The sequence below is a fragment of the Neocloeon triangulifer genome, unplaced genomic scaffold (genome assembly GCF_031216515.1).
Source record: "Neocloeon triangulifer isolate White Clay Creek 2 clone unplaced genomic scaffold, ASM3121651v1 ptg000014l, whole genome shotgun sequence".
In the NCBI taxonomy this organism is placed as follows: Eukaryota; Metazoa; Arthropoda; class Insecta; order Ephemeroptera; family Baetidae; genus Neocloeon; species Neocloeon triangulifer.
The window spans coordinates 316,455-341,006 of NW_026775556.1; the positions used below are offsets into that span (position 1 = coordinate 316,455).

A 24,552-nucleotide genomic window follows, 5' to 3' on the forward strand; every position below is an offset into this window, starting at 1 on the left:
CTAGGAGAAGTTGCTTGGCAAGATCATTACTGACCACATGCTGCATAATTTACACACTCATTTGATTTTTATCTGTTTGTTTTCCTGTTGAGGCCAATAAAATCCAGTTTTAAAAGGTTAATTTTTATAGTAAATAAAAAATAAAAATGACTTGTTTTAATAAATTAATATCTATATTTTCACTGTTCCCTTTGTAATGCTGACAGCAGAAGGGAAGCTCGAGCGTAATTTTCAGCCTCTTTTAACGCTTTGTCGAGCAGGGCGCTGTCAAAATCATCTGTCAATTTTTTCGGGTTCATCAGAAAATGCGATTTCCCGTCTTTTTTCAGAGGCGCTCCTCCCTCGGCGCCGAGAATTTTCAAAACGGGGGACATCCACGATTGTGCATCAAACGACGCAGAAACTAGATCCTGATTAAATACAAATTATAAGATTTTTAATAGTTCAAAGCTGGAAAAAAGCGCACCACTGGGACGACGCATCTTCCTCTGAGGAATCCATCCCCGTCTTTGGCAATAAATAACGACGCTTTGTCAGGCAGGCACATCGTATTTGCGAGTCTAAGACTCAGAGGCTCATAATGTTTGCTGGACAACAACGAAACAATGTACGGAGATTTGGATTTTGCAAGACACTCCTTGACGTGCTTCTCCACTAATTCCTTGCAAATTGCCTTTCTGTCACCAGAAACCTGCAAATTCAAATTAAATATATTTGATTGCAATAAAATTTTTACTACCTTTTTGTCAATTTCACTAAGAGAGTTGATGAGGCGCTTCTTCACCAGCAGAGGAACGTCATTTTCCTTAAGCTTATTCATCAAGACTTTTACACTCTCACTAATTTTAGAGCCGTTGTAACTTCCTTGGACTGCCAGTTGAAGGTCACTGACCTCCTGCTCCGCCTGCCTTCCCTCCTGAACCGCCGCCTGGGCCTTGTGACCTGTGAGCGCCCGAAGTGACAGGGCCCCTGTCTTGTCCGACGTTTCCGAAATGATGCAGAAGTGTAAAAGGTCGGCCGTGTTGTTGCAATGAGTGCCCCAGCAAGGCTCGATGGACACGTCTTTGCCAATGGTGACCACAGTCACAGTCTCGGGGTACTTTTCCCCAGGAGTCTTTACAGTCCCCTGGGGTAGATCTGTGAGGCTGACAGTCGACCTTGCGACCGGCAGGGCAGCTTTGATCTGCTCGTTGACGAAATCCTCCAAAAACTGGATCTGCTCGTCGTTCAAAGTAGGCGGGTCGCCCCCTTTCGTCACCACTTGAGTTGAAAAGTCAAAATTCAAAAAGTTGGGGGTGACTAGGCTGGCCCTCTGGTGAACGCTAGGCAGCAATTTGCGCAGGGCTGCGTTCAGCAAGTGTGTGGCCGAGTGGTTCTGCATGCAGCCCAGCCGATTTGCAGTGTTAAGTTTCAGTTTCCCGATTTCGCCTGTGCTTAAAGTTCCCTCGGTGACATTTACAGTGTGCGCCACATATTTACCTGCATAAATTTTAATTGTTTAAAAATAAAATTATTTTTAATTATTTCTTTTAATACCGTGTCTCTGCACATCAACCACTTCGCCAGTGCCGGAGGTGGTAGACAAAATTCCCGAATCGGAAATTTGTCCTCCGGATTTGTGATAAAAATGGGTATGGTCCACTATAACGGTGCATCTCTCTCCAGCCTTCACTTGTTGCAACAAAGTATGGTGCTGCAGCAACGCTAAAATTTTGCAGTCCATTTGCTCCGAAAAAATGTAATGGCCATTTCTGTACTCCCAATAATACTTGGATTGGTCTCCAGTCGGTGGCACATGTTCATCGGCCAAGATTTTCTCCAAATTATCTAATTTTTTATTTAATTTTTGATTATAATTTTATCTCAGGCATTACCGGAACTTGCGATGGTTTTAATTTTGTCCGCATTGCGCAATTTGTGAAGACCTTCGAGGTCGACTGGAATGTCCAGGCACTCGGCCAGACTTTGAATAAGGACTTCATCGAGACCAAATTTGCTGTACAGGTAGAAGGCCAGCTTTCCATTTATTTCTTTACAATCCTGTGCAATTTTCATAAAATTTGTGTTCAAATTAAGTAGAATTGCTTACTTTGACTTTATTCACAGCTCGTGCTAGACCAGGGTGGTCATCTGGCAGGGACTGAAGAGAAGGATACTCCTCAAGGACTTTCCCCCACTCAGACTTTGCCTGCGACTTCAATTCCTTATACCTTTCAAACTCCTGCCGAATCAATTCCTGAGATCTGCCGAGGTTGGTTTGCAATTCAGGATATGATTCTCCTGAGATAATTAAAATTTATTTTCTATCTTCAAGGTAAAAGGACAATTTTACCTAGAATTTCAGTGACACCTTCAACAAGGAGTGGGAGAATCTCAATTCCCTGCTTGTTGAACACCGTCTCGGACAGAGAGAAGCATTTCACTATAATTTTTCTCAGTCTATGGCTGAAAATATACCAAATTTTATTGAGAAGAATTCAGCTTTGATGTAAAATTACTTTTTATTAGGGTACATTCCGTCTGCCAGAGCAATGCTGATGGCCCTGGAATGATCTGCTAGAATTCTATAGGCTGTGTCTAAAATGGCCTCGTCGTTGTAAACGCCACTGTACTTTTCTTTATTCGACACCTACAAGTCTAAAGTTAATTTTGAAATTTACATTTTTTTTTAAAACTTCACCTTCTCAACTATTTTAATAAGAGGTTTGAATAGGTCTGTGTCGTAATTGCTGTCCACCCCTTGCAAAACCCTGGTTAGTCTTTCCAGCCCCATTCCTGTGTCTACGTGCTTTTTTGGAAGCAGCAGCAACTCTCCGTCCGTCTTCCTCTCGTATTCAACAAAAACCAGATTCCACAGCTCCATCAGTTTGCCATCTTTGACGTAGTAAATTTCAGTGCAAGGCCCGCACGGCCCGACGAGTCCCATTTCCCAGAAATTGTCGTCCATCCCCAAGGGAATGATCTGTCTCGGCAACAAACTGAACTCAATTTTTAACTTAAATTGAGTCATTAATTAACGCCCTTTACCCCATGGACCTCCAGACTTCAGCACAATCCTGGTCAGCCTTCAAATTGGATTTTGTGTGGCCGCCGAAATAAGTCACAACGAGTTTGTCTCGATCCAGGCCGTACGGTCCAGTCATGAGATTCCAGGCCATTTTACACGCATCTTCCTGTAAATAAACGTTTTTATGAAATAACCTTTTCAAAAATATTCGAGCAATTTGCCTTGAAATAGTCGGAAAAAGACCAGTTGCCGAGCATTTCAAAAAAGGTGTGATGAGTGCTGTCTTTTCCGACAGCTTCCAGGTCGTTGTGTTTTCCTCCAACCCTGATGCACTTTTGGCTGTTCACAGCCCTTGGGGTCACGGGCTCGGCCTTGCCCAGCAGGACCGATTTGAACTGAAATTTCATTGATAAAAATAATATTTCAAAAAGTTTTTTGAAAATTAAAAAAAACCTGGTTCATCCCGGCGTTAACAAAAAGAAGGGTGGGATCATCTCCAGGTGGCATCACAGAACTTGACTTGACAAATTTGTGTCCGTGCTCGTTGACGAAGTACTCGATAAAAGTTTTTCTTATGTCGGAGGCTGTGTTGGTGCCAACAAGTTGTTGGTTGGTGCCTGCAGGAGTGGAGAAACTTCGACGAAAGAGACGATTGACTTTCGGCACACGATACATTTTGGTCAAAATTCAGCGGAATTTTCGAATTGTCAGCGTGGAAATTTTAAATCAAAACATTCATTCCTCCCTGACAGATTGGAAATCAAAACTTAAACACTTTGATCTGTCTTTGAATGATAAAAAATTTTAAAAAATTAGATCATCTTCAATTTCACATGTGTTTTGTTCAGAAGTAAACATTTGACAGGAGTATAAGAAGGAGTTTTGCGAAACAAAGTGATATTCATTTACTCAACACTCATATTGATAAATAGTCTTAAAATCCCATCAAATTGTGTCAAAAAACTATAAATTAATACATTTTACTTTAAATGTGTCATCTAAGACAGTAAATTTTACAAATGATAACACTACTTCATTCTACTCCTTCAAGCACTACCCTTTCAAAATGAGAATTTTTGGATTATTCCACCTTGCGGCTGGCGAGCGAACTACAATCAGCACAGTTTTCTTGTCTCGTTTAGTAAGTTTGTAATGGCGGACTACACATCTCTATCACTGACAGCCAAGTGTTTTTTCTGCGTTGTTTTGTGTGAATATCCGTCGGACTAGCGACGTTTCTGACGGATGGGTCGACGCGGGACCCTTTGGCGCGAGTAACAGTGCTGTTGGTAAGTGGCTGGCCCTTCGGCGGGCGCTTTTGCAGCCCAGTTGGGCGCCCTCCTCCCACCTTCCTTCCGCCTATCCTTCGTCCACCAGCAAAACACACTCACACCAAACAATATGTAAATCAGAACTCGATTTAATTGCATCGTACGCGACGTGCGTCCGAATCGAGCCGCGTGACGCAAACGTCAGACGAGAATTTTCGACCGGCGACGCCACTGGCGCCGCGGCGCCGCCCGTCGCCCCACAAATCGGCCGCGAAATTGGGCCTCTTCGCAACGTCCTTGGAAAGGAGATGCATCGTGATACGCCGCAGACCTGACGATTTCCACCCTTGAATTTATTCAAATTTAAAAAAAAATCAAGTTGCGTTTTGAAATTTTGAGCTCATTCGAAGCCCAAAATTTGCTCCCAATTGCTCCAGAATTAAAACAAAATTAGACCCAGGCAGGAGTTGAGGGAAATTTGAAAGTGCGCGGCGATCGTCGACCTTTTCGTTTCGTAACGAATTAGGAAATTGTTGAAAATTCCGAATTGCCCGATGTGGGTCAAATTAATTTTTATTGTCATCGGCCAGGTGCTGCTTAAAAAGTAAGAAATAAAGCAATTTATTGGATTTCTAAAATACATTTGTTATAAATTGGAAGAAAAAAATAAATATATTTTCGGGCAGTGGGTCAAAGAATGGAAGGGCGAGGACCAGATGTGCCATTGTTGCAGAAGTGACAGTTCATCGGACCGATTCAGCATCCGCCCCAAAATCTGCTGCCCCCTTTGTTTTCAATTCGTACTTCACTTTGAAGCCTCGCGACGGCGCTCAACTGCATCAAACTTCAAATTATAATTTTCTTTTTCTTTTGAAGGAAATAAATGTAAACTTTATATTTTTAAATTTTATTGTACTTCCAATTAAAAATTAAATAACATCTGTTTTTTTATCGCCACTTTGAATTTGGATTAATCTGGTCCTTTCCCTACTCCACGCAAATCCACTCATTTCGTCGCCCAAACGCGTTAGTGCGGAAGTTTTGTTGTTGGGCTTGACGGACGAAGAAGAAGAAGAAGTGTGCGTTGGCGTGCGTGGAAAAAAACTGCCGCTGTTCAATTGCGCCCAACTTTACCGTTTCTTTCCTCACTCACTTAATTTCGCGCCGTTCCGACCGCAAATTTCATTGCTAATTTCCGTGTTGAAAAAAGAAAACAGCGTTAATTGGATCAAAATAATTATAGACATAATTAAAGATTGCAAAGACTATCAATTAAACTTGAAACTATAACCTAGAAAAATTGATAAATTAATTTTTTTTCTTTGATTAACACTATTTTTTTTATTGGTAATAATAATTTGTTACATTTTCAACTTTCAACATTTTCTTTTTTTATTGCAATTCCGGGAAACAAGTTTTTGGGGTGATTTTATTTTATATATTTCAAGTTTTTTATCCTGCAGTTTTTTTTATCAAGTTTAGCTGTGAATGTAGGTAGATTGTGGTTGATTTGGAGTCTGGGCGGCGTTATGCGTCTGTGGAGATTAGCGAGAGACCTGTTTTTTTTTTTTTTTTTTTTTTGAAGCGCCTCAGCGGAGCGTCGGCGAACTGGGCGCGCGCGGGCGTTGGGTTGCGTCGGCGGGCTGGCTCGTAAATGCCTGTGTTTTGCGGCCGAAAAATAATTATATATCTCTCACGATCGCAGCAGTTTCGACTAGGAAGGCAAACAAATACGCCGCGCGCTCTATCTCTTTTTTTTTCTTCTTTTCTGCGCCGCTACTTCGTTTTGGGCGCGAGCCCAAATGCTCTATATTTGGCACCAAATATTTGTGGCCTTTTCCCTGCGCGCACCACTTTTTCTCCCTTACGAATTCAATTCCGAAGATTTCGAACTGGCCGCCATCTTGTTAAAAAATGGCGTCTTGATATAAAAAAAATTAAATTAATTTTGATTGATTTTGATGCAAATTTTTCTGCTACATTCGTAGAATTCAGTTCTAAGGAGACATAGTGAGAAAATTTTTAAGTCATTGGGAGAAATGAAACATCAAAATTCAACATTGTTTCTTATGGGAATTTTTTTGAAATAATTTTTTCTCAAAATTGAGAAAACCAATTCACCAAATCCCGTTCATATCACCCCAATCAAGATGCCAAATAAAATCATCAGTGGACATAAAAAATTTACATCTTATAGGACATTTTTTAACAGTGTAGATTTCAGAAGCTCCTCTCGTTAAAACTGTTGCAGTTTCGGCAATTCTCGGCCGAAAAACAATTTGCTCGCATCAATGAAATCGCCGCGGCCGCACCTATAAAGTTCTGACGTCACACGAACGCGGCCCCCGTAAAGTTGTAAACCCCTTTAATGTTTTTCCACCGAAGCATCAATGGAGCTTCTGGGAAGCTCTGTTTTTTCGCCGAAATCGCGTCCATAACTTTTGATGGCGTCCGAGTCTTTGTCTCGCTCGGCAGGTCACTCTGCTGACAAAGGCCACATCGTGCGCATTCTGTCACTTGTACTTATCTTTAGCCATTATCTGCGCTGCCAATTCGCCGCTCTAAAAGTAGAAAATGGTGCTGCGGGCGCGTGTCAAAAGCTCGACGACGAAAAATCAAACTCGCCTGTTTTATTATTTCGGCACTTCCAGAATTGTATATAAAATTTGAAACGTCACATTCCCGAGCCATGTGACTTGCATCGAGCGTGCCGGAGATCGCGAGGCCAAACACTGCACGCAGGTGTTTGTGTTTTCTTCGCATAAGGAGCTTTTCGGCAGGATTCGCGGCTCGTTATCGGCCCAACTTTTTACGCCAAAGCTGTCGGAAGTTTGTCCAGCTCCGGATTTTAGCACCGACTGCTTTGCCTATCAAACTTCCTTTCTACGATTAAAAGAGGATTTTGCACAATCCTCAGAAAAAACTAAAAGTTTTAACCACAACGTTAATTTTTATAACCAGACAATTTTCAAGAAAAGTTCAAGTTTCGAATTTTTTTCCCCTCGTTTTGAGTAAATCAAGTAGATTTTGGATCACTTAAAATTAATTAATTTGTGCAAATAATTACAATGGTAGTTTGTAATCTGGTATTATTTATAATACCCAATAACGAAAATTTTTCATATTTGTCAAATTCCAATATGGCCGACGGAGATAAATCAAGGTTTCCTAAATCTACTGTCAAATTAATACGGGTGAAGATTATTTAATTTTCTCGGTGGGAGGTTTGAGCGAATGGACCAAGGCATCTTTTCTCCATGGTCACCAAGTTTCTAGGTCAGAGGTCATTGACCCTAGCAAAAAGTCAAAATATAAAATTCTGTGCTCCTTGAAAATAGAATATAGGCAACCTGAATAAAAATCCGAGATATCCAAAAGATGCGCCATGTCATTTTGCATCAGATAACAAATTTTCAATAATTTCGTTGTAATAAATTCCGGCAATTTTATTTTTTCAGCTCGATCAGACAACTAAAGTATTTGTGAATCTCTGCTGATTAATTACATATAAAAAATTATTCTTTTATTATTTCAGTCAAATTGAGTAGGTTTTATTGTATTCCATTCAAAATTGAAGATTTCGAGGGAAACATTTTTAGGTGTTATGATTTTGGTCTTTTATTATTCTTGCACCACAACTGTGATCTTGCCAAAAATAACTCCAGTGTTAAAAGTTAGGGCTTATTAAATCTCGGAGGAGCATCAACTGCGGCAATATTTAAAAGAGCATTTTGAAAAATAGAAAAAGTAACGCCGGCAGCTGGCCCTGTCACAACAGCGGCGTCGCTTAAAGTCTGCGTGCCGAGTTATGCAACATCTCGCCACGCGCGACAAGCTGGTTGCATAAATTTTCACCGCAAACAAAAACTTTTCTCCACTCGTAAATGGAATAACATAAAAAAAACTCTGAAGTTTTTGGACTGTAATTTGCGTCTTCAATTGTGAATTATGAGATTTACGACATCTATTTTGGGCACGGCAGAAAAATACAAATAAACAGTTTTGCCGGCGATGCCAATAGGAATTCGTAAAGATAAAAAAACGGGAGTCGCAGACAAACGCGAGACCGGCGCTCTCGCCCTCGCCGCCGCGTGCATTTGGACTGTTTTCGCTGAAATATAAATAACCCGCGCACAAACAAGTGAAAAAGCGAGCTCCGGTCTTTCTTCTCTCGATTTCTTTCTTCTTTAAGAAGCAAATATATAAAAAACGTTTGGCCATAAATTAGGCCGCTAAATTTAGAGCCCCAAATCGGCGTACTTGGGCCAAAAGCCCTGGTTTTTTTTTTCGAACTTGGTCAATAATTATAGAACAAGACTTGGCAGGTTCTGCTCTCTCCAGTTCGTTGACTCTCGTCGAAAATCTTAAATCAATTGTTGAGGTCGGATGTGCGCGGCCAATGCCACCTTAATGCCCATCCTTCCTGCGGAAGCGCCCGCGCACGTCTCAGGTCGCCCGGCAGTGACCTCGCCGCGCTGTTTGTGTTTACGTCTTTTCATTAGTCTCGCCATTAGATTTGATCGGACGAAAGAAAGAAAGAAAGACTTTTCTCCCCTCACGCGAGTGACGCGGTCCGTCTCCTCATTCACTCGTTATTTCTTAATTTTGAACAACAAATAATTCAAATTACTTTTCCATTTCATTAGTGCAGAATGTGGTGGGAAAGCAATTTGTTTCTTTACATTGGCGCTGCATTTTTCTTTAGTGTTTTGAGAATAAATAAAAATTTAGAACAAATTTTACAGAAGCGTCAATTTTTTTTATTCATTTCATAAAATTAACAAATTAAGTATTTATTGAATACTTGCATTAAATAAATGTTTAATCAATAGGGTTATATTTTAATTATTTTAATTTAAATAAGATATTATTATTTGTATGTTTAAGCAGGAGATAACTTATACAATGGAATAGAATATAAATAAAACTATTTGTTTTTTTAAATTTTCTCATATTTCTTTTTAAATCTAACTTGGTTTTTGAAATTAATCACAATTTGTAACAATATTGAAACAAAAATTCAAAATCAGAGCAAAAGCCTTTCCTTAAAAGAAGTGATCTTCTTACTCTGCGTTCGACATGAAAATAAAATTGTTGAGTTTTGGTTGCATTTAATTTTTAATCTTGGTGTTTTCCTTGAAATTAAACTCAAAACTTGCGTGCTACTTTTATTTTCGGCTGAAATTGTCATTGGCATTCGGTTTTCGAGAGAAAGTGTTCACTTTGGCATTAACCTTTTTCTTCTTCTTCTTCGATAGTGGCGGATAAACAGAATTAACGCTTAGTCACCGGCGCAATGTGTGTCGAGTACCTGCCGCCGCCGCCAATTTAAATCTTGGTAAAAATCCTCGAGGTATTTTGGTTTGCGTCGCAAAAAGAGAGCAAAAGTTCGTTTCTACATGTTGTCTTCGATGGTTGGTTTGCCGATTTTTCGCCGGTTGTGCAAGGACGGGGCATCGGTACAAATGCTCGTTGCATAACTGGGCGGGCGGCATTCGCTGCGAGTCACACTCGGCTGCAAGCGCGTCTATTTCGGCTCTCGTCCTATGGTCAAACGCAAAACAAATGCCATTGATGCTGAGAAAAGCCGAATCGCAATTGGCCTTTTCCTCTTCGCCGCACCATTTGCTCCGACGTGACTTTTGAGAGACGATAAATTTATCTGTCCGAGCCAGAGACAGAGAAAGAGAGACGCGGGCCTCAGAAAACAGCCTTTCACCGACCCCCGACGCTAAACGCCGCCGCCGCGAGCTTCAAATTAAAAGAAAGAAGCGCGCCAGCGCCCAATAAAAGTTTGATGGCTTGCTTTGTTTGTTTATTCCGATTCGGCGAAAAGTGCAACATACTTTCGCAATGGGCAAGAAAAATGTTTTGAAACCCAAATGCTAACCGTGCAGTTCTCCAAGAATCTAATCAAAACAATGATTCCTAAATCAGGTGCAAGCTTTTGAAAAATGAAAGTCCAAAATTTGTGGAATAATGAGCATCTTTTGTTTTGATTCACAATTTTTATGAGGAACAAAGAACGTTTGAATCGTTACTCACAATCAGTTGCATCATCTCAGCTATGATTTTTTTTATCTTTTATTGAAACTTATCCGTTATTTAACAATTATTATCATAAAGCTTCTTTATTAGGAAATAAAATTTGCTTACAATTTATTTTATTGCTAGAAATTATTCATTTTAAGGGGGTCAAGAAAAAATGAATCAAACGTTCAAGAAACTTCAGTCCTTATTTAAAGCAAATTTTGTCCAGTTTTCATGCAAATTTGAAAAATTCAATTATCATCTTAATTCTTCTTTTTTTGAAGCTGCATTGAGAAGTGGGGGTTGAAATGCTCCTGATTAACTTGTGAGCCAATCTTAAGTCCTTCTCTCTGACTCGCAATCAGAGTTTCCAACATTTCAATTTTCATAATTTCCATCGCGCATGTGTTTTTCCCTTAATTAGTTCAGCTGAATGAACAATTTCTTTCAGTACGTAACTTGCATTTACGACTTTTTTTTTCGAATAAAGAAGTTCAATAGTTTTTTTAAGTGAAGGCTCGTTAAAAGTTTTTCCGCACCTTTACTGTCAACTTTCTGATAAATCGGGCGCCATAAACAAAATCGCTTCTCCACCAGCGTAAAAGAGGCGCATCTAAAAATATTAAAAAGTTCCCAGCCGTGTTTGTGTTCATGTCGGCCGGCAAGAAGAAAGCACTAAATCTTGATTTATCGAACTACTTTTTAACGCCGAATTTATTTTGAGCGTTTCCCCTCCATGAAGAGAATACAAGAAAACGCCCTTGCAACAAAAAAGGGCAAAATCCTAAAAGGTCGCACTTTTTCTGCTAAAGACGAGGAGAAGCAGAAGAAGAAGAAGTTGTTGGGACAGTGGAGGAATTCCTAGGTGGTGCTTGGGCTCGATTGTGTGACGCGGAGCGGAGAGAGTGGGTCGGTCGGTCGGTCGGGCACGCGTCCAAAATACTCGGGCTCCCCTCCGAGAGGCGGGCGGGCGGGCCAGCGACGGCAGTCGAGACGAAGGAGCAGCGTCGACAGCACCCCTCGGACACCCCGTCGGCCGCCATGTTGTTTTGAGGCGCTGAGAAGAGAGATGCTGGAGCATGAGGTGACCTGAGGGCCGCGCAGGGTCGCCCCGCTGCCAATGCGATGCCGGTCAGCACGGTCGCGGCGGACTCCCTCGTGACGCCTTCGCCCATCTTGCCGCCTCCGTCGCCGCCCCCGGCCCCCGCAAGACCCGCCGCCGACACCTGTCCGCACTGCCAAGGTTGGTAGATCGCCCGTTTGTCCGTGTGCTTGTGTGTGTGTCTTTTGCCCCTGTGGAGAAAAAACAAACTCAAAACAAGAAACACTCTCGTGCTGCAGATCGATTTGTACTCGTGTTTTTGATACTAATAAAAAAATACTTTGACCTGAATCCTCTTGCTTTTGAATCGAACTTTGGTGTTTCTTCTGGAAATTCTTCCGCTTCTTTTCGCAATTGCTCGCGTTGGCTGCTGCAAATAGCGCGCCGAGCACATGGGATCTTTCCATCTCTCCTCTTCCTTCCGCGTTGCTCCAGAAAAAGAAAACAAACGCGACGTTTTCACTCTCTTCGTCATGCACCTCGTCTGATTCACTCCCTTTTCGAAATGAGCTCTACCCTTCTACCTCACTAACTCTGCATAACGCTTTTCTTCTCAAAGATAAACAAACACGTCAGCCAGACCGATGAATTCACTTTGCCAAATTACGGTCCGCTTCGAGTCACGGATTTTGTAAGATTTCGAGTTCCGATGTTGGTCTTGATTGTTCCTCTTTGAGTCACTCTAGTCAAAATCAATTTCATTGAAGAGGTTCGATTTTGTGAATCTTGTATCGATGAGTTTTCTTTATACTGACTGGGAGGTTCAAATGATTGTTCTGACCTTTGCACAAAAAGGGTTCAAGGTTTTGAGTCTTCATCCCTCAAGTTTGTGAAGAATCCACTGCGACCATTGCCATCTATTTTGCCAGAGCTTTTAAGCCTTACCAGTGACGGCGTTCAAACGTCTAAAAGAGAAAAAAAAGAGGCACATTTAAAAGTGGTAGAAGGCAATTAAGCCGCATGTGTGCCTCTCCATCACCCTGTGCAGCGAATTCCAGCATTCGGTGCATCCCAGTGCATTGCCCCGAGACGGCCACGCCCCCCGTTCTGGCTGAAGAAGACGAAGAAGTCGAGCCAACAAAGTTTGCGAATGATGCAAGCGGCGAGGGCGAAAAGAAAAACAAGAGGAATTTCTCGTGTTTTATTTATTTCTTTCAACCTTCGGATTTTATTTGGGTGGCTCGCGGCCACGGTCCGCCAACTTGTTGGCGCCAATTCCGTCCGTTATTTATTTTGCACCTGCCTGCGTTTTGCACCGAGAGAAAGGGAACAATTTGCTTGGTACGGCGTTTGCATCTGCGAGGGTTACTTTTTAGTTGGTAGTGACGTTGCGGGCGAGGCTGCTGCGGTCTATATCCGTTCTGAACGAATTTCACCCAGCCAATACACACGGCACAGCCTCCCACGCTAATTACAATGGCTCTCTTACGCAACCAGGGCCTGCCCGCCGCGCTCGTCCAAATATTTCGGCCCAAAGAACAAGCAAACAAGCGGCCGGCTTTAAACATGCCTTCAAAAGCAGCGATATTTCGCCTGCCGACATGTTTCGTTTGAAAACCTTGCCTTCAAAACTGCAGCCCACAATTTCTCAAAATCTACCTATTTATTGTTTAATCCGCGAGTTATGCGCGCTGCTGAGAATTGAAAGTAGGTTGGCCGCAATTAATTGGATCTTCGTTGTTTACAAAGTACTCTCGTTGTTGGCAGATTCCTTTTGCTCTCAAAGTTGCTACAGACCTGAATCAAAAGAATTCCAACACTTTTTTTACTCAAACTGAAAATAAATACAATATTCCCGTAATTAATGAAAATTTAAAAGGAATTTACTACAAAAAAAGGACATTTCTAAATATATGTCATGAAAATCTCCTAATGAAAGTTTCTTGAAAACTCTTCGTTTACATCAAATTTGAAAGTAAATTTTAGAGTAAAATTGCATTAAAATCCAATTCCGTTTGCAAATCAGTTTTAATTTATAAATCCTTGAAATCTCTGCAGTTTTTTACGTTTGAAAGTTTCTAGATGTTTGGTTAATTTCTTCTTTATCATTTTCGCACGTCCAACAAAATCCATATACACTCAAAAAAATTTAAATGACCTGAATGCAGCAATTTCTAAGGGACAAAAAAACCTTTGATTGATTTTTGTTAAATTTTTTAGTTAAACGCCAAGATCAGAGATTTGTATAAGTTTTTCTCAATCTCTTGGTAGTTTGTGAATCTAGTAACGAAAGGAGCCGGAACTTATCTAATCGATTAAAAAATTTTAAAAAAAATCAACCAGAAATTAGCTTCTGAATAAATTTACTCAAAGGACCAAATCTCTGTTTTTACTGCCGTAATTAATTTAAAGAAGATTTTACGGCGCGGTTGAAAATAGCCGCGGGTAATAATAATAAAAGTGGGCGCACAATGTCAGTTGTCGCCGCAGAGAGGATGCAGGCTGGAGGCGCACCACACACACCTGTCGTCACCGCTCTCTGCCCTGCCGCGAGCCACAAATACTCTCAAAGACGAGCCCCGATTTTTCCCTCGGAGCCAGTGTGTGTGTGTTGTGTGTGTATTCATAAATATAACCCCGTTGATGGCTTTCTAACAATAATATTTTTGGCGTAGTTAACAGGCCATTTGCTTTCGAGGCCTCCTCTCTTTTTATCTCGCGGCGTCTCGCACCGAAGCAGAAGCGCCGCCGCCGCCGCCACGCAATTAACCCACCTATCGCTCATTTTCCTCTTAATTGCGTCGCCTAACGCGTCCGTCAATTGACACAAATCGCCTCAATCAACGCAAACGAAATTGAAATTCAAGAAAAGACGCAGCTGTATTTAAAAAATTTGCTTAAAAACTGAAAAAAAAATGAAGTGCTTTTGGAGACATTTTAAAAATTAATAACTAAAATTATGTTTTTTCTAATTGAATGGCAATAAATTCTTAGGTATTTGAGTGCAGAAGTGCCTTTCAAAAAACTGCCTCTTGTGAGAATCGAACTCACGACCCCTGGTTTACGAGACCAGTGCTCTAACCTCTGAGCTAAAGAGGCTACGTGCAGGAGGGGCAGGTCCGTGTCGTAGTTAATCGGAAAGCCTCTGCGCATGCATCGGTGGCGCTGTTGCGAGAGTTCCAGCAGACGTGACTCACTTTTCACTCGGCGCGCCCACGATTTTTATTAATAATCGCGATTTTCATCTCCAACCCGTGAGATTTTCTTATGCATAGAAAGAGATCGCGAGGAATTTTTTAAGGCAACTTCTGGAGAGTTCGAAAAAAGAGTGAATCACGAAAAAGGGAAAAAGCAAATAAAAAAATTTAAAATTTTGCTCTATTGATATATTTGAACTGAAATAAAAGGACGTGCGATATAAAAAATTCCAAATATTAAACAAAATTAACATTTTATATTTAAAGTGCAAACTTCAGAAAAAATATTGCCATAAATGGGAAAGATTTTGTTGCACATTTTATTACTTGATCAAATTCTGTTTTTCTTGTTTACGTCATTTAATTAAAATTCAAATTAGGAAATATATCTCGTAGATGTTTAAATACTTTATGGCTTGCTTCAACTTTGTATGAGTTTATCTGTAAAAAAAGCAGTATGTTGAAAAAGAAATTGATGAGTTTTGAAAGAAAAATAAATTGCGAAGGATCAAAAGCAAGTTTTGGCTCCAACCCTTGGCTAGAACTTTCCTTTCTCCGAGTCGCCATTAATTATTGTGTCTCGAGTCAAATTGAAATTGTGTCTGTGTTTTTGTTTCAGACGAATACGGAGGAGGTTCTGGGCCCGTCTACTGGCGCATCCACTTGGACCGCGATCTCCTGGAGACCATCATCTCCATCTACCCTGAGTGGTTCAAGGTGAGTGGCCTAATTTCACCGCCGCTGTTTGTCTTTAATCCCGAATTAGTCTCTGCGCGAGGCCGCCCCACTTGCAAATCTTTCTCTGTGGCTAATTTGAATTTGAAAGAGCGCGTTTGTCTCGGCAGGAGTGCAACTTGGACCTGCTGCTGAACATGGCCGAGAGCAGTCCGAGCGGCTCGGGGGGCAGCGACGGAGGCCTGTCCGCCGCCCCCGCCGGCACGCCCAAGTCGCCGCCCAAGGCCGAAGTCGACGACTCGCCGCTGCAGAAGTGCATGGACAAAAATAAAGAATGTAAGAAGTTTCAAATTGTGATGAAAATTACAATTATGTGTCAAAAGAAATGTTTAGCAAAAGCGAAGTCTACACTGAAATTTAATTCTCTGAAGATCAAAATGTAAATTTTTCATAAACTGACCTATTGATTTTAGTTTCCATCTTAATTTGGGGGATTTTAACGTGATTCGGTGAAATTTTTATCAATTTTGGTCTAACCAATTTGGAGGAAAAAATTATTTTAGAACATTTGCATATAAAATAAAATAATATTTTCAAAAATTCAGTACTCAAAGTGACTTCAATTTTTTCTAACAATTCTTGGAACTGAAATCACAAACTAAAGCTACTTTAGAGAAAAATTACCATTAAAGTCAGGCTGTTTATTTTTATTGTTAGCAAAAGACTCCTTAAAAGATCCTTTAATTATTTATTTATAAAAAATTAATTTTTTATTACAATTGTAGCATTGAATTAGTCCTGATTTCGGAGAGTTTTGTTATAAAAAAACAAAAAACTTCAGCAGGAAAAGACCTGCTTTCAATTTTTAAAGATTCCAATTTTTTATTGCGAAAATAATGACAATCATAAAAACTGGCCCACTTTTGATTTCGTTTAACATTTATATGAATAATATAATTATTTATTAAATTGTTGAAGTTTTTTCCAAGTACTGAAAATTACTGTCCAAACGCAATCGCTTTCTTCAAAAGTATTGTTTCTTTTCCATTTCAATATCAATCAGAATCGCTTTGTTAGAAATCCAAGTTGATTTACGGCCGAATGTGGCCTGTTTTAATCAAAAGCCTTTTGCCAAGATCTCTTCGTTAGCGGCGCCGAATTATTTTCATGACTTGGGTAGTGAGATTAAGAGCAGCCGTAAAACGTTTATTAGGAGCGACATTTCTCGACTTTCGACAAATCCAAAGTACTGCAGCGTCTCCGACAGACAGAAAAGCAGCAGCTCCGGCGGCCGATCTAAAATTAAATCTGGCCGCGGCGGGCGCGCGAGGTGCAACACCTCCGCTCATTAGTATGTGGGTGACACTTGAATCGGCGCGGCAGTACATTTATTATCATGATCAATGACCTGCAGATGGTCTTCCTCTCCACCGTATTGTTTCCTTCCAGATACAATAAAAACGCTCCACCCACTCGCGCGCTTCCACCAGGTGTTTAAATTAATTTTTTTTGTCAGTCGCGATGGTCAAATTCACCAACTACTTTTATCGTCATGACCAGTCGATTAGTTCCTATTACAATCAAAACGATGTTTCAGCTCTCAAAGTGAAGCTGATGCTTCGCAGACCAATCAACCAACTCGTGGCCCAAGGAATCATGCCGCGTAAGTGTTTTTTTTTTCTAATTTTTTTCGTTCAAATCCTCTTACAACAAACTTGGCCGCAGCTTTGAAGACTCCGCCAGCATTCCACGAGCAACGCCAAAAGTTGGAGCGTGCTAAGACAGGTGACTTGCTTAAAGCCAAAATTCAACAGAGACCTGACAGGCAAGAGTTGGTCCGGCAACACATTCTCGAAGGTTTGCATTTGCATTTTCGTCCGAGCAACCCTTTTTATTGTTGACGTTTCATTTCTAGATGTGGGTCACGTTGACCCGTCGCTGGCTGAGAGGCAGCGAATGCTCAAGAAGGCCCGACTGCAGGACGCGCTGAACGATCAGCTGTCCCACCGACCAGGCCCTCTTGAGCTCATCAAGAAGAACATTTTGCACACAGACGAGACCATCGAAAGGGCTGTTAAAGGTAGGCGCAACAATTTAATGTAGTTTTTTCAACAAACCAAAATTATTACTCAATGCCTCGGAGCAAGAAAAATGCTCAAATTTCAATAATTATTATTTTTTCTTGAAATTTTTAAGAGAATGCAAGCACCTCAAGGAAACAAAATCCTACACAAAAATTAATAGTTTAGGCCGTAGGGATTTTGATAAGCTGAAAATTTGAGGCGTAATTTTTTGAGAAAAACACGGCTTGCTTTTTTCACAAAAATCATTGGGGTGAAATTTTTAAGTAAACGAAACTAACTTTGGCAACATGTTCACCCTGCTGCAGAATTGACATCACGCAAACTTGTTGGAAAAGTTTAATTGAAGATTATAAATTGTGGCTTTTCGCATTTTTCTACTTTTCGAGAAAATCAAGCTAATGTTGAAGTACGTCAAATTGATTTCGGAAAACAAATATCGCGATAGTTCATATGATGGTTCTTAAAATGCCCAATTTATGAAAACAATTCATATTTGTAAAATTTCAATAATCGCCGGAGATACATAAACTGCTGCCAAAATTTAGTTCATTATAATTTGATTCAAATTGATTAGGTTTATTTTATTCGCCATTCAAAATTCAAAGATTTGAAAACACTAAGCAGTTCGTTTCATCTACTTCAAGGAAATAAACTATTTGAATTTCTTCCTATTGAAGTCCTTAAAATGTAAGAGCCAAAATTAGATAAAACATTTCATAAAAGAGATTTTGATGAATTTTTGTTTGTATTTTTATGAAAAGAAAATGTGTGTGATTTGATCAATAGAGGGCCAGATTCCATTCCGAGCGACATGCGAGGGCCACCTGACCAAGCCGCAGCACCCCAGTCGCTACATCACCCTCGAAGAGGACTCGAGTTCCGAGGGCGGGCAGTCGCCGCCGCAGTCGGCGCCGCTTTCGGCGCCGCCGTCGCTGCTGCCCGCGTCGCTGGGAGGCCAGGCACAGACGCTGTTGTTGTCGGCGGAAATGTGCTTCGAGCCGGGCAAGTCGGTGGTGGTGCCGGTGTCGGTGGTGCAGTGCGCGGCGACGACGGCGGCGGCCAGTCCGAGCGTGAGCACCTCCCTGTCCAGCCTGAGCCCGGTGAGCTCGGTGGCGTCGCCCAAGACGCCGTCGCCCGCGCTCGTCGCCACGCCGGTCATCGCGCTGCCAACGCCACCCCCGCTGCCGCCCCCGACCACCATCACGGTGCAGCACATCGCGCCCCTCGCCTTGCCGACCGCCCCCACGTCGATCTCAACCGCCCTGACGGCCCCCACGGCCGCCGCCCTCATGTCCACGCAGCGACCCATCAGCCGCGCCGAGAAGGAGCAGCAGAAGAATCGCAAAAAGTCCAAGACCAAGACGCAGCCCAAGGCGCGCACCATCAAGTTTCACGAATACAAGGTGAGAAAATCAATTCGGTTAACCGCAAATTTTGAACCTTCCGCTCGCCAGGGTCCACCCAATGCTCAAAAATCAAACAACAGTCCTCCGCCGGTCGAGACTTCGTACGAGCTGCTTCTGCAGCAGCAGCAATTATTCCTCCAGTGGCAATTAGAGTGGCAACACAAGGTAATAACGCATGCAATCCGAAGGTGCTGGATTTATTTCTTCAGTCGTCTTTTTTTTACACGTAGTTTTTCTTCATCTTAAAGGTTGTGAACCTGACTTGTCTTTTTGTTTTGCAGTATCCGCAAATAATTCTTCCGGCCGCGAAAAAGAAGCCCGCCTCGAGCATAGAGGCCACCTTTCCTAACCTCATTGCTGTGACCACGGCGGCGTCGCCCCTTCCCCAAATCCAGCCGCAGCCGACACTCAACTCGCCGCTGCAGCCCTCCCCGAGCCCCACCATTCTTCCATCCCCTTCGACCCCGTCGACGCCCTCCTTGCCTCCGCTGACCCCCGATAGCGGCCGAGCAGTATCAAAACTCGAAGAGATGAAAGGTTTGTCTTCACTCATCATGAAGTTGCACCAAAATCAACTTATCCGATTTGCAGTAAATGACCTGAAGGCAGAGCTCAAGAGGAGGAATCTGCCGGTGTCAGGCTCGAAGCCCCAGTTAATCGACAGACTTCGACCATTCAGCGACCAAGTGGTGCTGCAATTAGGCGGGGACAAATCCACCGCCTCCAGCTCTGCGTCTTCCGTTTATGGCATTTCTAATCCCAAGTCTGTCGGCACCCTGGCCCTTGGAGAGGAATCTCTTTCAGGTACTTTTTTTCGTCGTTTTTTTTTACTTTGAAATTGTATCAAATGTTGGATTTATTCTCTAGATTTGTCTTCCATGGACGCGCCTTGCTCGCCAGGGGCGGACACGGCCTTCCTAAGTCTGGAGGCCTGCACGAGTCCGGACAACAGCAACAGCACCAGGAGCCCTTCCTCGCACCCTTCGTCCCCGTTATCCCTCGGACCAATGTCGAATGCGCCCGCGTCCAACCTTCTTTCCCCCTCCACCAACATGGACGTTGACGGGGATATGGACATGGGCGTCATGGACACCACCGAAGCCCCGTGTTCTCCTGCGGTAAGCCAGGTGTCCAACCCGATGTCCCCAGCGTCGCCCTTTGGAATCATCACAAAACACCCTAGTGCTGTCAGCGAAGACATAATCAACCAGCAGCAGCGAAAAATCGAGCAGCTGCAGAGGGAGCTGCAGAAGTCGCAGCAGCAGAACCACAAGATCAAGAGCAAGGAGCACGTGCAGGTGCAGCAGGTGTCCAGCCAGGCGGACAACTCGACCAAGAACCAGCTGCAGCAGCACCTCCAGCAGAAGCAGCAGCAGAAGCAGCTGCAGCAGCAACTGCAGAAGCTGCAGCAGCTGCAGTCCCTCCGACAGCAGCAGCATTTGCAGGAGAACATTTCGCAGGCGGCCACTCTGCAGCAGCCCCTCCAGCAGCCGCCGGCCACCGCGGTTTCGGCCGCACCTGCCCAGGGCCTCAACGTCAAGGCCAGCCTGGCCGCCTTCCTGCTGCAGCAGGCCCAGCTCGGACAGACGCAGCACCCGCTGCTCCTCAGCATCACCACCACCGGCCAGCCGCAGGTGGCCAACAACCTCAACAACAACGTCAATAACAACAACAACACTGTGGTTGTCAATAACAAGGACCGCTCGGAGCAGGAGTTGCTGCAAAAGCAGAACCAGCAGCAGCACCAGTTGGCCCTTAACCAGATCAACCTGCTGCAGAAGCAGCGCAGCAACACCCTCGCCCAGCCCCCTGCCAACCCTCCCCACCAACAAAACCAACGGTAATATTCCATTTTTTTTTTCAAAATTGAAATTAGTTTGCAGCTTTATATAAATTCCAAAACTTGATATTGAACTTGTTTCAGAACTGCTTCCTTGCCAAACTTCCGAGGCTCTTTTGAGCCGCAGGGCTCTCCCCCAGTGATCCAGATTGCGTCTCCGAAGCCGGAGCTCAACAAATCTCCGCCTCCACTTTACGAAGAGGCGGCCAAACTGTTGAAAGTGCACATCAAGCAGGTAATTTTTTGGCAAACCAAAACCAGCGTGTTTCTCTATTTTAAACAACCCTCGACTATTTCAGGACGCCAACTCCACGAAGCAAAAGCACATCAAGAGCCAAATCGTCGACGATGTGCTTGAAATATTGATCAAAAATGGAGGTAAGTTCAAGAATAAAAGCGCTTGAAAGAACTTCTCTTGTCATTGAAATAATTGAAAAAATAAAATTTTATTTTCATTTTTACATCAGATTTGATCGAAAGCTGTTTGTTTCTTTGCAGAACTTCCTCCGAGTGCTGCTCAAGTTCCTGTAACCCCAACAACCCCAGGCCACTCCACGCAACACGAACTCGTGTTCAAGGCTGCTGCTCAACAACAAGAGACAAAACAAGCTCCCCCGCCCACCCCGCCGCCCCTTCCGGTCACCATGCCAGACCAAGACCCCACTTTTACGCTTAACCTGCAGTCCATGATCAGCGACATGGCCCTTCCAGATCCCAAGGTAAACCATTTTAATTCTCGACTGAAAAGCAAAATTTGAATTTCGGGGACTTTTAGGCGATGGAGAAAAGTGATAACACATTTGTGATGAGCCAGCTGGACCTAATTCTGGGCCAGACGGGCAACAATCCCCAGCCCATGAGCATGCACTGCAACAATTTATTCAACCAGACACAGGTAATTAAATTATTCGGATTTGATGATTTCAAAGGTGCTCAAAAGTTGGCAAGGATCATGGGTTCGTTACCATATTCTAGGACCTGCTTTTTGTGACCTCAAATTTGGTACTTATTGTTAGCACAATTCTTTTTTTAAACTCTGAAATAGCCATTTTGTAGAGCGTAAAATTTTATATGTAATACGTTGCTAAAAAGTTTCATGTGTCACGGTTTTTTTATTTCTAAAATATTAAATGCAAAAAAAAAATTCAAAGCTTTGAACCTCTGTAACTTTTTTCCTGTTAGATTTAGGATAAAATTTAAAGTGGCTAAAGGTGATTGTCTTGACTTGATCTATTAAACAATGTGTTGCATCAGGTCACAAAATGTCGTTGACCTTTGGCATTACCACAATGTATTTTGCAAGTGTGACACATGGATTGAGAGGAAAATTCTGGTACCTGAAATTTTGTCATAACTATACTAGGAGCGGTTTTATCGAATTTCAAAGATAAATTATTCACAAAAAATGTTATTTTCATCTCCGAGTTAAAATAAACCTTAATTTTTTTTTAATAGTTTTCAAAAAGCAAAATAAATGTTAAAAATTTGTTTCAGGTGTCGTTCCAGGCGCTTCCGGTGATGTCTACAAATCCGACGGTGGACCTGGGGCTGGACCTGGAGTCGATGGACTTTGGCCAGCTGGACCCGATCAAGCTGGAGGGCGCCGACCTGCTGGACAAGTGCGACCCTGGGGTGCACGGCGAGGAGCCGATGGAGGGGCTGGTGTCGGGCGGTGGCGGCGGGGACATGCCTATGGACCTGGACATGTCCGACTGGCTCGAGTCGATGCTGCCGAGCACAAGCCAGCCGCCGAGGCCGATGCAGCCCAGCAGCGACCTGGACACTTACGACCCCCTGCTGAGCAACAGCCAGGACGTGTTCGACCTCTTCAACCTGGAGGACACCGACCTCAAGATGTCCTCGGCGGACATGAGCGCCCTCAATTGGGACAAAGTGGACTATGCTGCCTAGTCATGAGGAGAGGTGCCTTCACTCGGTGACACAAAACATGCTTCGAGCTTCTTCACAAATAAACGAGTTTTGTCGAATATAAAAGAAAAAACCGGACGCTTCGGACACTTTACTTTGCAGTAGAATCTGCCTCTGTTGTTTGACCAATTAATTAATTTTGTTTGAGAAATTTATGTGATGCTGTTGAGTATATACTTGGTTGAGACTCCGATGGATTCCGACGAGCGGCCGAAATCGAGCGGGACGAATCAAAATTTCGTCAAAATTTCTAAGAAATGAAAGTTCTAAGCATTCCCAAGGTTATATTTCGATTAACACACGATTCTGCATTTCCCTTTTTCAAAATTGTGGTTTTCGCTTCTCGTCGGAAGGGAGTCTTGTAAATATTATGGATAACAGCCCCGAGTATTTTCTGTTTGTGTGAAACTCTCAGTGCGCGGCGTGTCGAATGATCACTCAGTGAACGTACCTTGGACGGAACCACGTGGTGCTAGAAAAGCGTTCGTGTGCCTTAATTTGAAAGAATGCGGCGAGATTTGAAAGTTAATCAAAGCGTGGGCCAGAGTGTTGCCTGCTCAGCCCAAAACATGTAGTGTTTCTTTTTTTTTAATAATTCGGTTCAACTTGTAACGCATGTGGTGATATCTTTCAAAGTAAAATTAGGTTTTAATTAACGATGGGGCCACAAAGCAAAGTGGGTTGAGCTTGCAATGTGTGTGGAGTTTCAGCTTTTAGTTTCGATGAAGTAATTATTTTTTTCAACCGCCCCTGCCGAATTCGAGCTCATTTTATTTTGCGTTGATTTGAAACGAGGTGCTTTAGAATTTTGGGTGTTTGTTAAACTAATGGAAATTTCGAGGCAGGGGCCGCTGGAAAAAAATCTTCCGTTGTCGACCACTCCAACGAACAGCCCTTTCTCTTTTTAATCGAATTCACCATTTTTTTTTTGCTACACTAATGAAACTAATAGAGAAAAAATAAATAAATTTTGCTGTGCATCGTGATATACAGAGAAGAAATTTATGTAAAAAATCAACCATTCCCGACGCTAACACTTGTTATTAATTTTATCGCGGATATTTTATTAATGAGAATAACAAGTCCGGCCGATTGCCGGTGTTTATTTGACTGACACGAGACAACACTAAATCCACTAAAAAGAGAAGCGAAATCGAGTCTCGTCCGGCGCCTTTCCTAGCGCCGAATGTTGGCGGAAAGGAGACTACTTAATTAAACCTAGCAGTTCTTTAATTTTATCACTTAATTTCCAGCTGTTGTGGCAGGCATTTCTAAAAAAAAATTACCTAAAACTACGATTTAAAAAAAAAAAGCATAAAAAACGAATTAATTTTATTTTACATCCTCCAAGAGAGATCTGTGCTTAGAAAGAAATGTGTTGATATATTTCTTTCAAATGTGTTTTTTTGCTTGTTATTATTTAGAGTTGGTCTAAAAGTAACACTTTATTATTATTATTATACACGTAATAAACATTCTTTTTCAATTCCTTTGGTTTTCTTTTGTTTCGCACAGAACAAAAGAGAATCGACTCAAACACACACGAAACTGCTGCTGTTTTTGGTCATAATTAAAATTGTCCATTAACACCTTCACTGAATTCACAAACTTAAATAAATGTTATGGTTCTTGAACTAAATGTAAATCAACTCGACCCAGCTTTTATTTTCTTTCCCAACCTTTCTTTTTGTTCGTAACTAAAAATCGAATTAAAAAAAAACCAGTTAAATTAATTAATCCGAGGAGGTAAAAAATTCCTGCGGCTGCTTTTGTAAGCAGTACAGGTGTCAAATTGTTTCAGTTCCGAGTGCCGATTGGAATGCTAATTGACACCCTGTCCTTTTTGGACGCGGTTCTTACTTGAAAGGCGAACGACACTTGTACAATGAGCAGACGGGACTGTCAATGAGAGTGCCAACCATTGTCTTGGAACATTATTCTTGCCAACTTGCGTCACATCAAGTCACGTGGTTACGAATTTTGAATAACTTTTAAATAAGTTTATCATAACTATATGGCAAGTGTTACACATAAATTGAGTCTAAAATTATTTGATTAAATCATTTAATAT

The 24,552-nt window shown here is 42.2% G+C and overlaps 2 protein-coding genes and 1 non-coding gene across 4 annotated transcripts; 1 reads left to right on the forward strand and 2 right to left on the reverse strand.

Annotated features, from left to right (window-relative positions):
• Window positions 1-149: 149 nt before the first annotated feature.
• LOC132199247 (alanine--tRNA ligase, cytoplasmic-like) lies at window positions 150-4,369 on the reverse strand. Its single transcript, XM_059623833.1, has 12 exons — window positions 3,461-4,369; window positions 3,229-3,402; window positions 3,028-3,173; window positions 2,681-2,978; window positions 2,499-2,629; window positions 2,333-2,445; window positions 2,090-2,280; window positions 1,875-2,040; window positions 1,537-1,827; window positions 740-1,479; window positions 467-691; window positions 150-410 (listed from the first exon to the last, which is right to left on the reverse strand). The coding sequence occupies exons 1-12, from the start codon at window positions 3,680-3,682 to the stop codon at window positions 180-182; spliced, it is 2,928 nt and encodes a 975-aa protein (XP_059479816.1). The 5' UTR covers window positions 3,683-4,369; the 3' UTR covers window positions 150-179.
• Window positions 4,135-23,819, forward strand: LOC132199245 (myocardin-related transcription factor A). 2 transcript variants are annotated; one of them, XM_059623832.1, is made up of 16 exons: window positions 4,135-4,296; window positions 15,167-15,264; window positions 15,393-15,558; window positions 16,820-16,885; window positions 16,948-17,079; window positions 17,138-17,302; window positions 18,093-18,709; window positions 18,761-18,877; window positions 18,994-19,249; window positions 19,304-19,516; window positions 19,580-20,552; window positions 20,637-20,787; window positions 20,852-20,930; window positions 21,051-21,271; window positions 21,328-21,447; window positions 22,047-23,819. In XM_059623832.1, the coding sequence occupies exons 3-16, from the start codon at window positions 15,420-15,422 to the stop codon at window positions 22,461-22,463; spliced, it is 3,666 nt and encodes a 1,221-aa protein (XP_059479815.1). In that variant the 5' UTR covers window positions 4,135-4,296; window positions 15,167-15,264; window positions 15,393-15,419; the 3' UTR covers window positions 22,464-23,819. The 2 variants fall into 2 exon arrangements, with proteins under 2 accessions (XP_059479815.1, XP_059479814.1); XM_059623831.1 differs by lacking the exon at window positions 4,135-4,296 and adding an exon at window positions 11,286-11,551.
• Trnat-cgu (transfer RNA threonine (anticodon CGU)) lies at window positions 14,377-14,449 on the reverse strand. Its single transcript has one exon. It is a non-coding gene; the product is annotated as a tRNA-Thr (tRNA).
• Window positions 23,820-24,552: the final 733 nt, after the last annotated feature.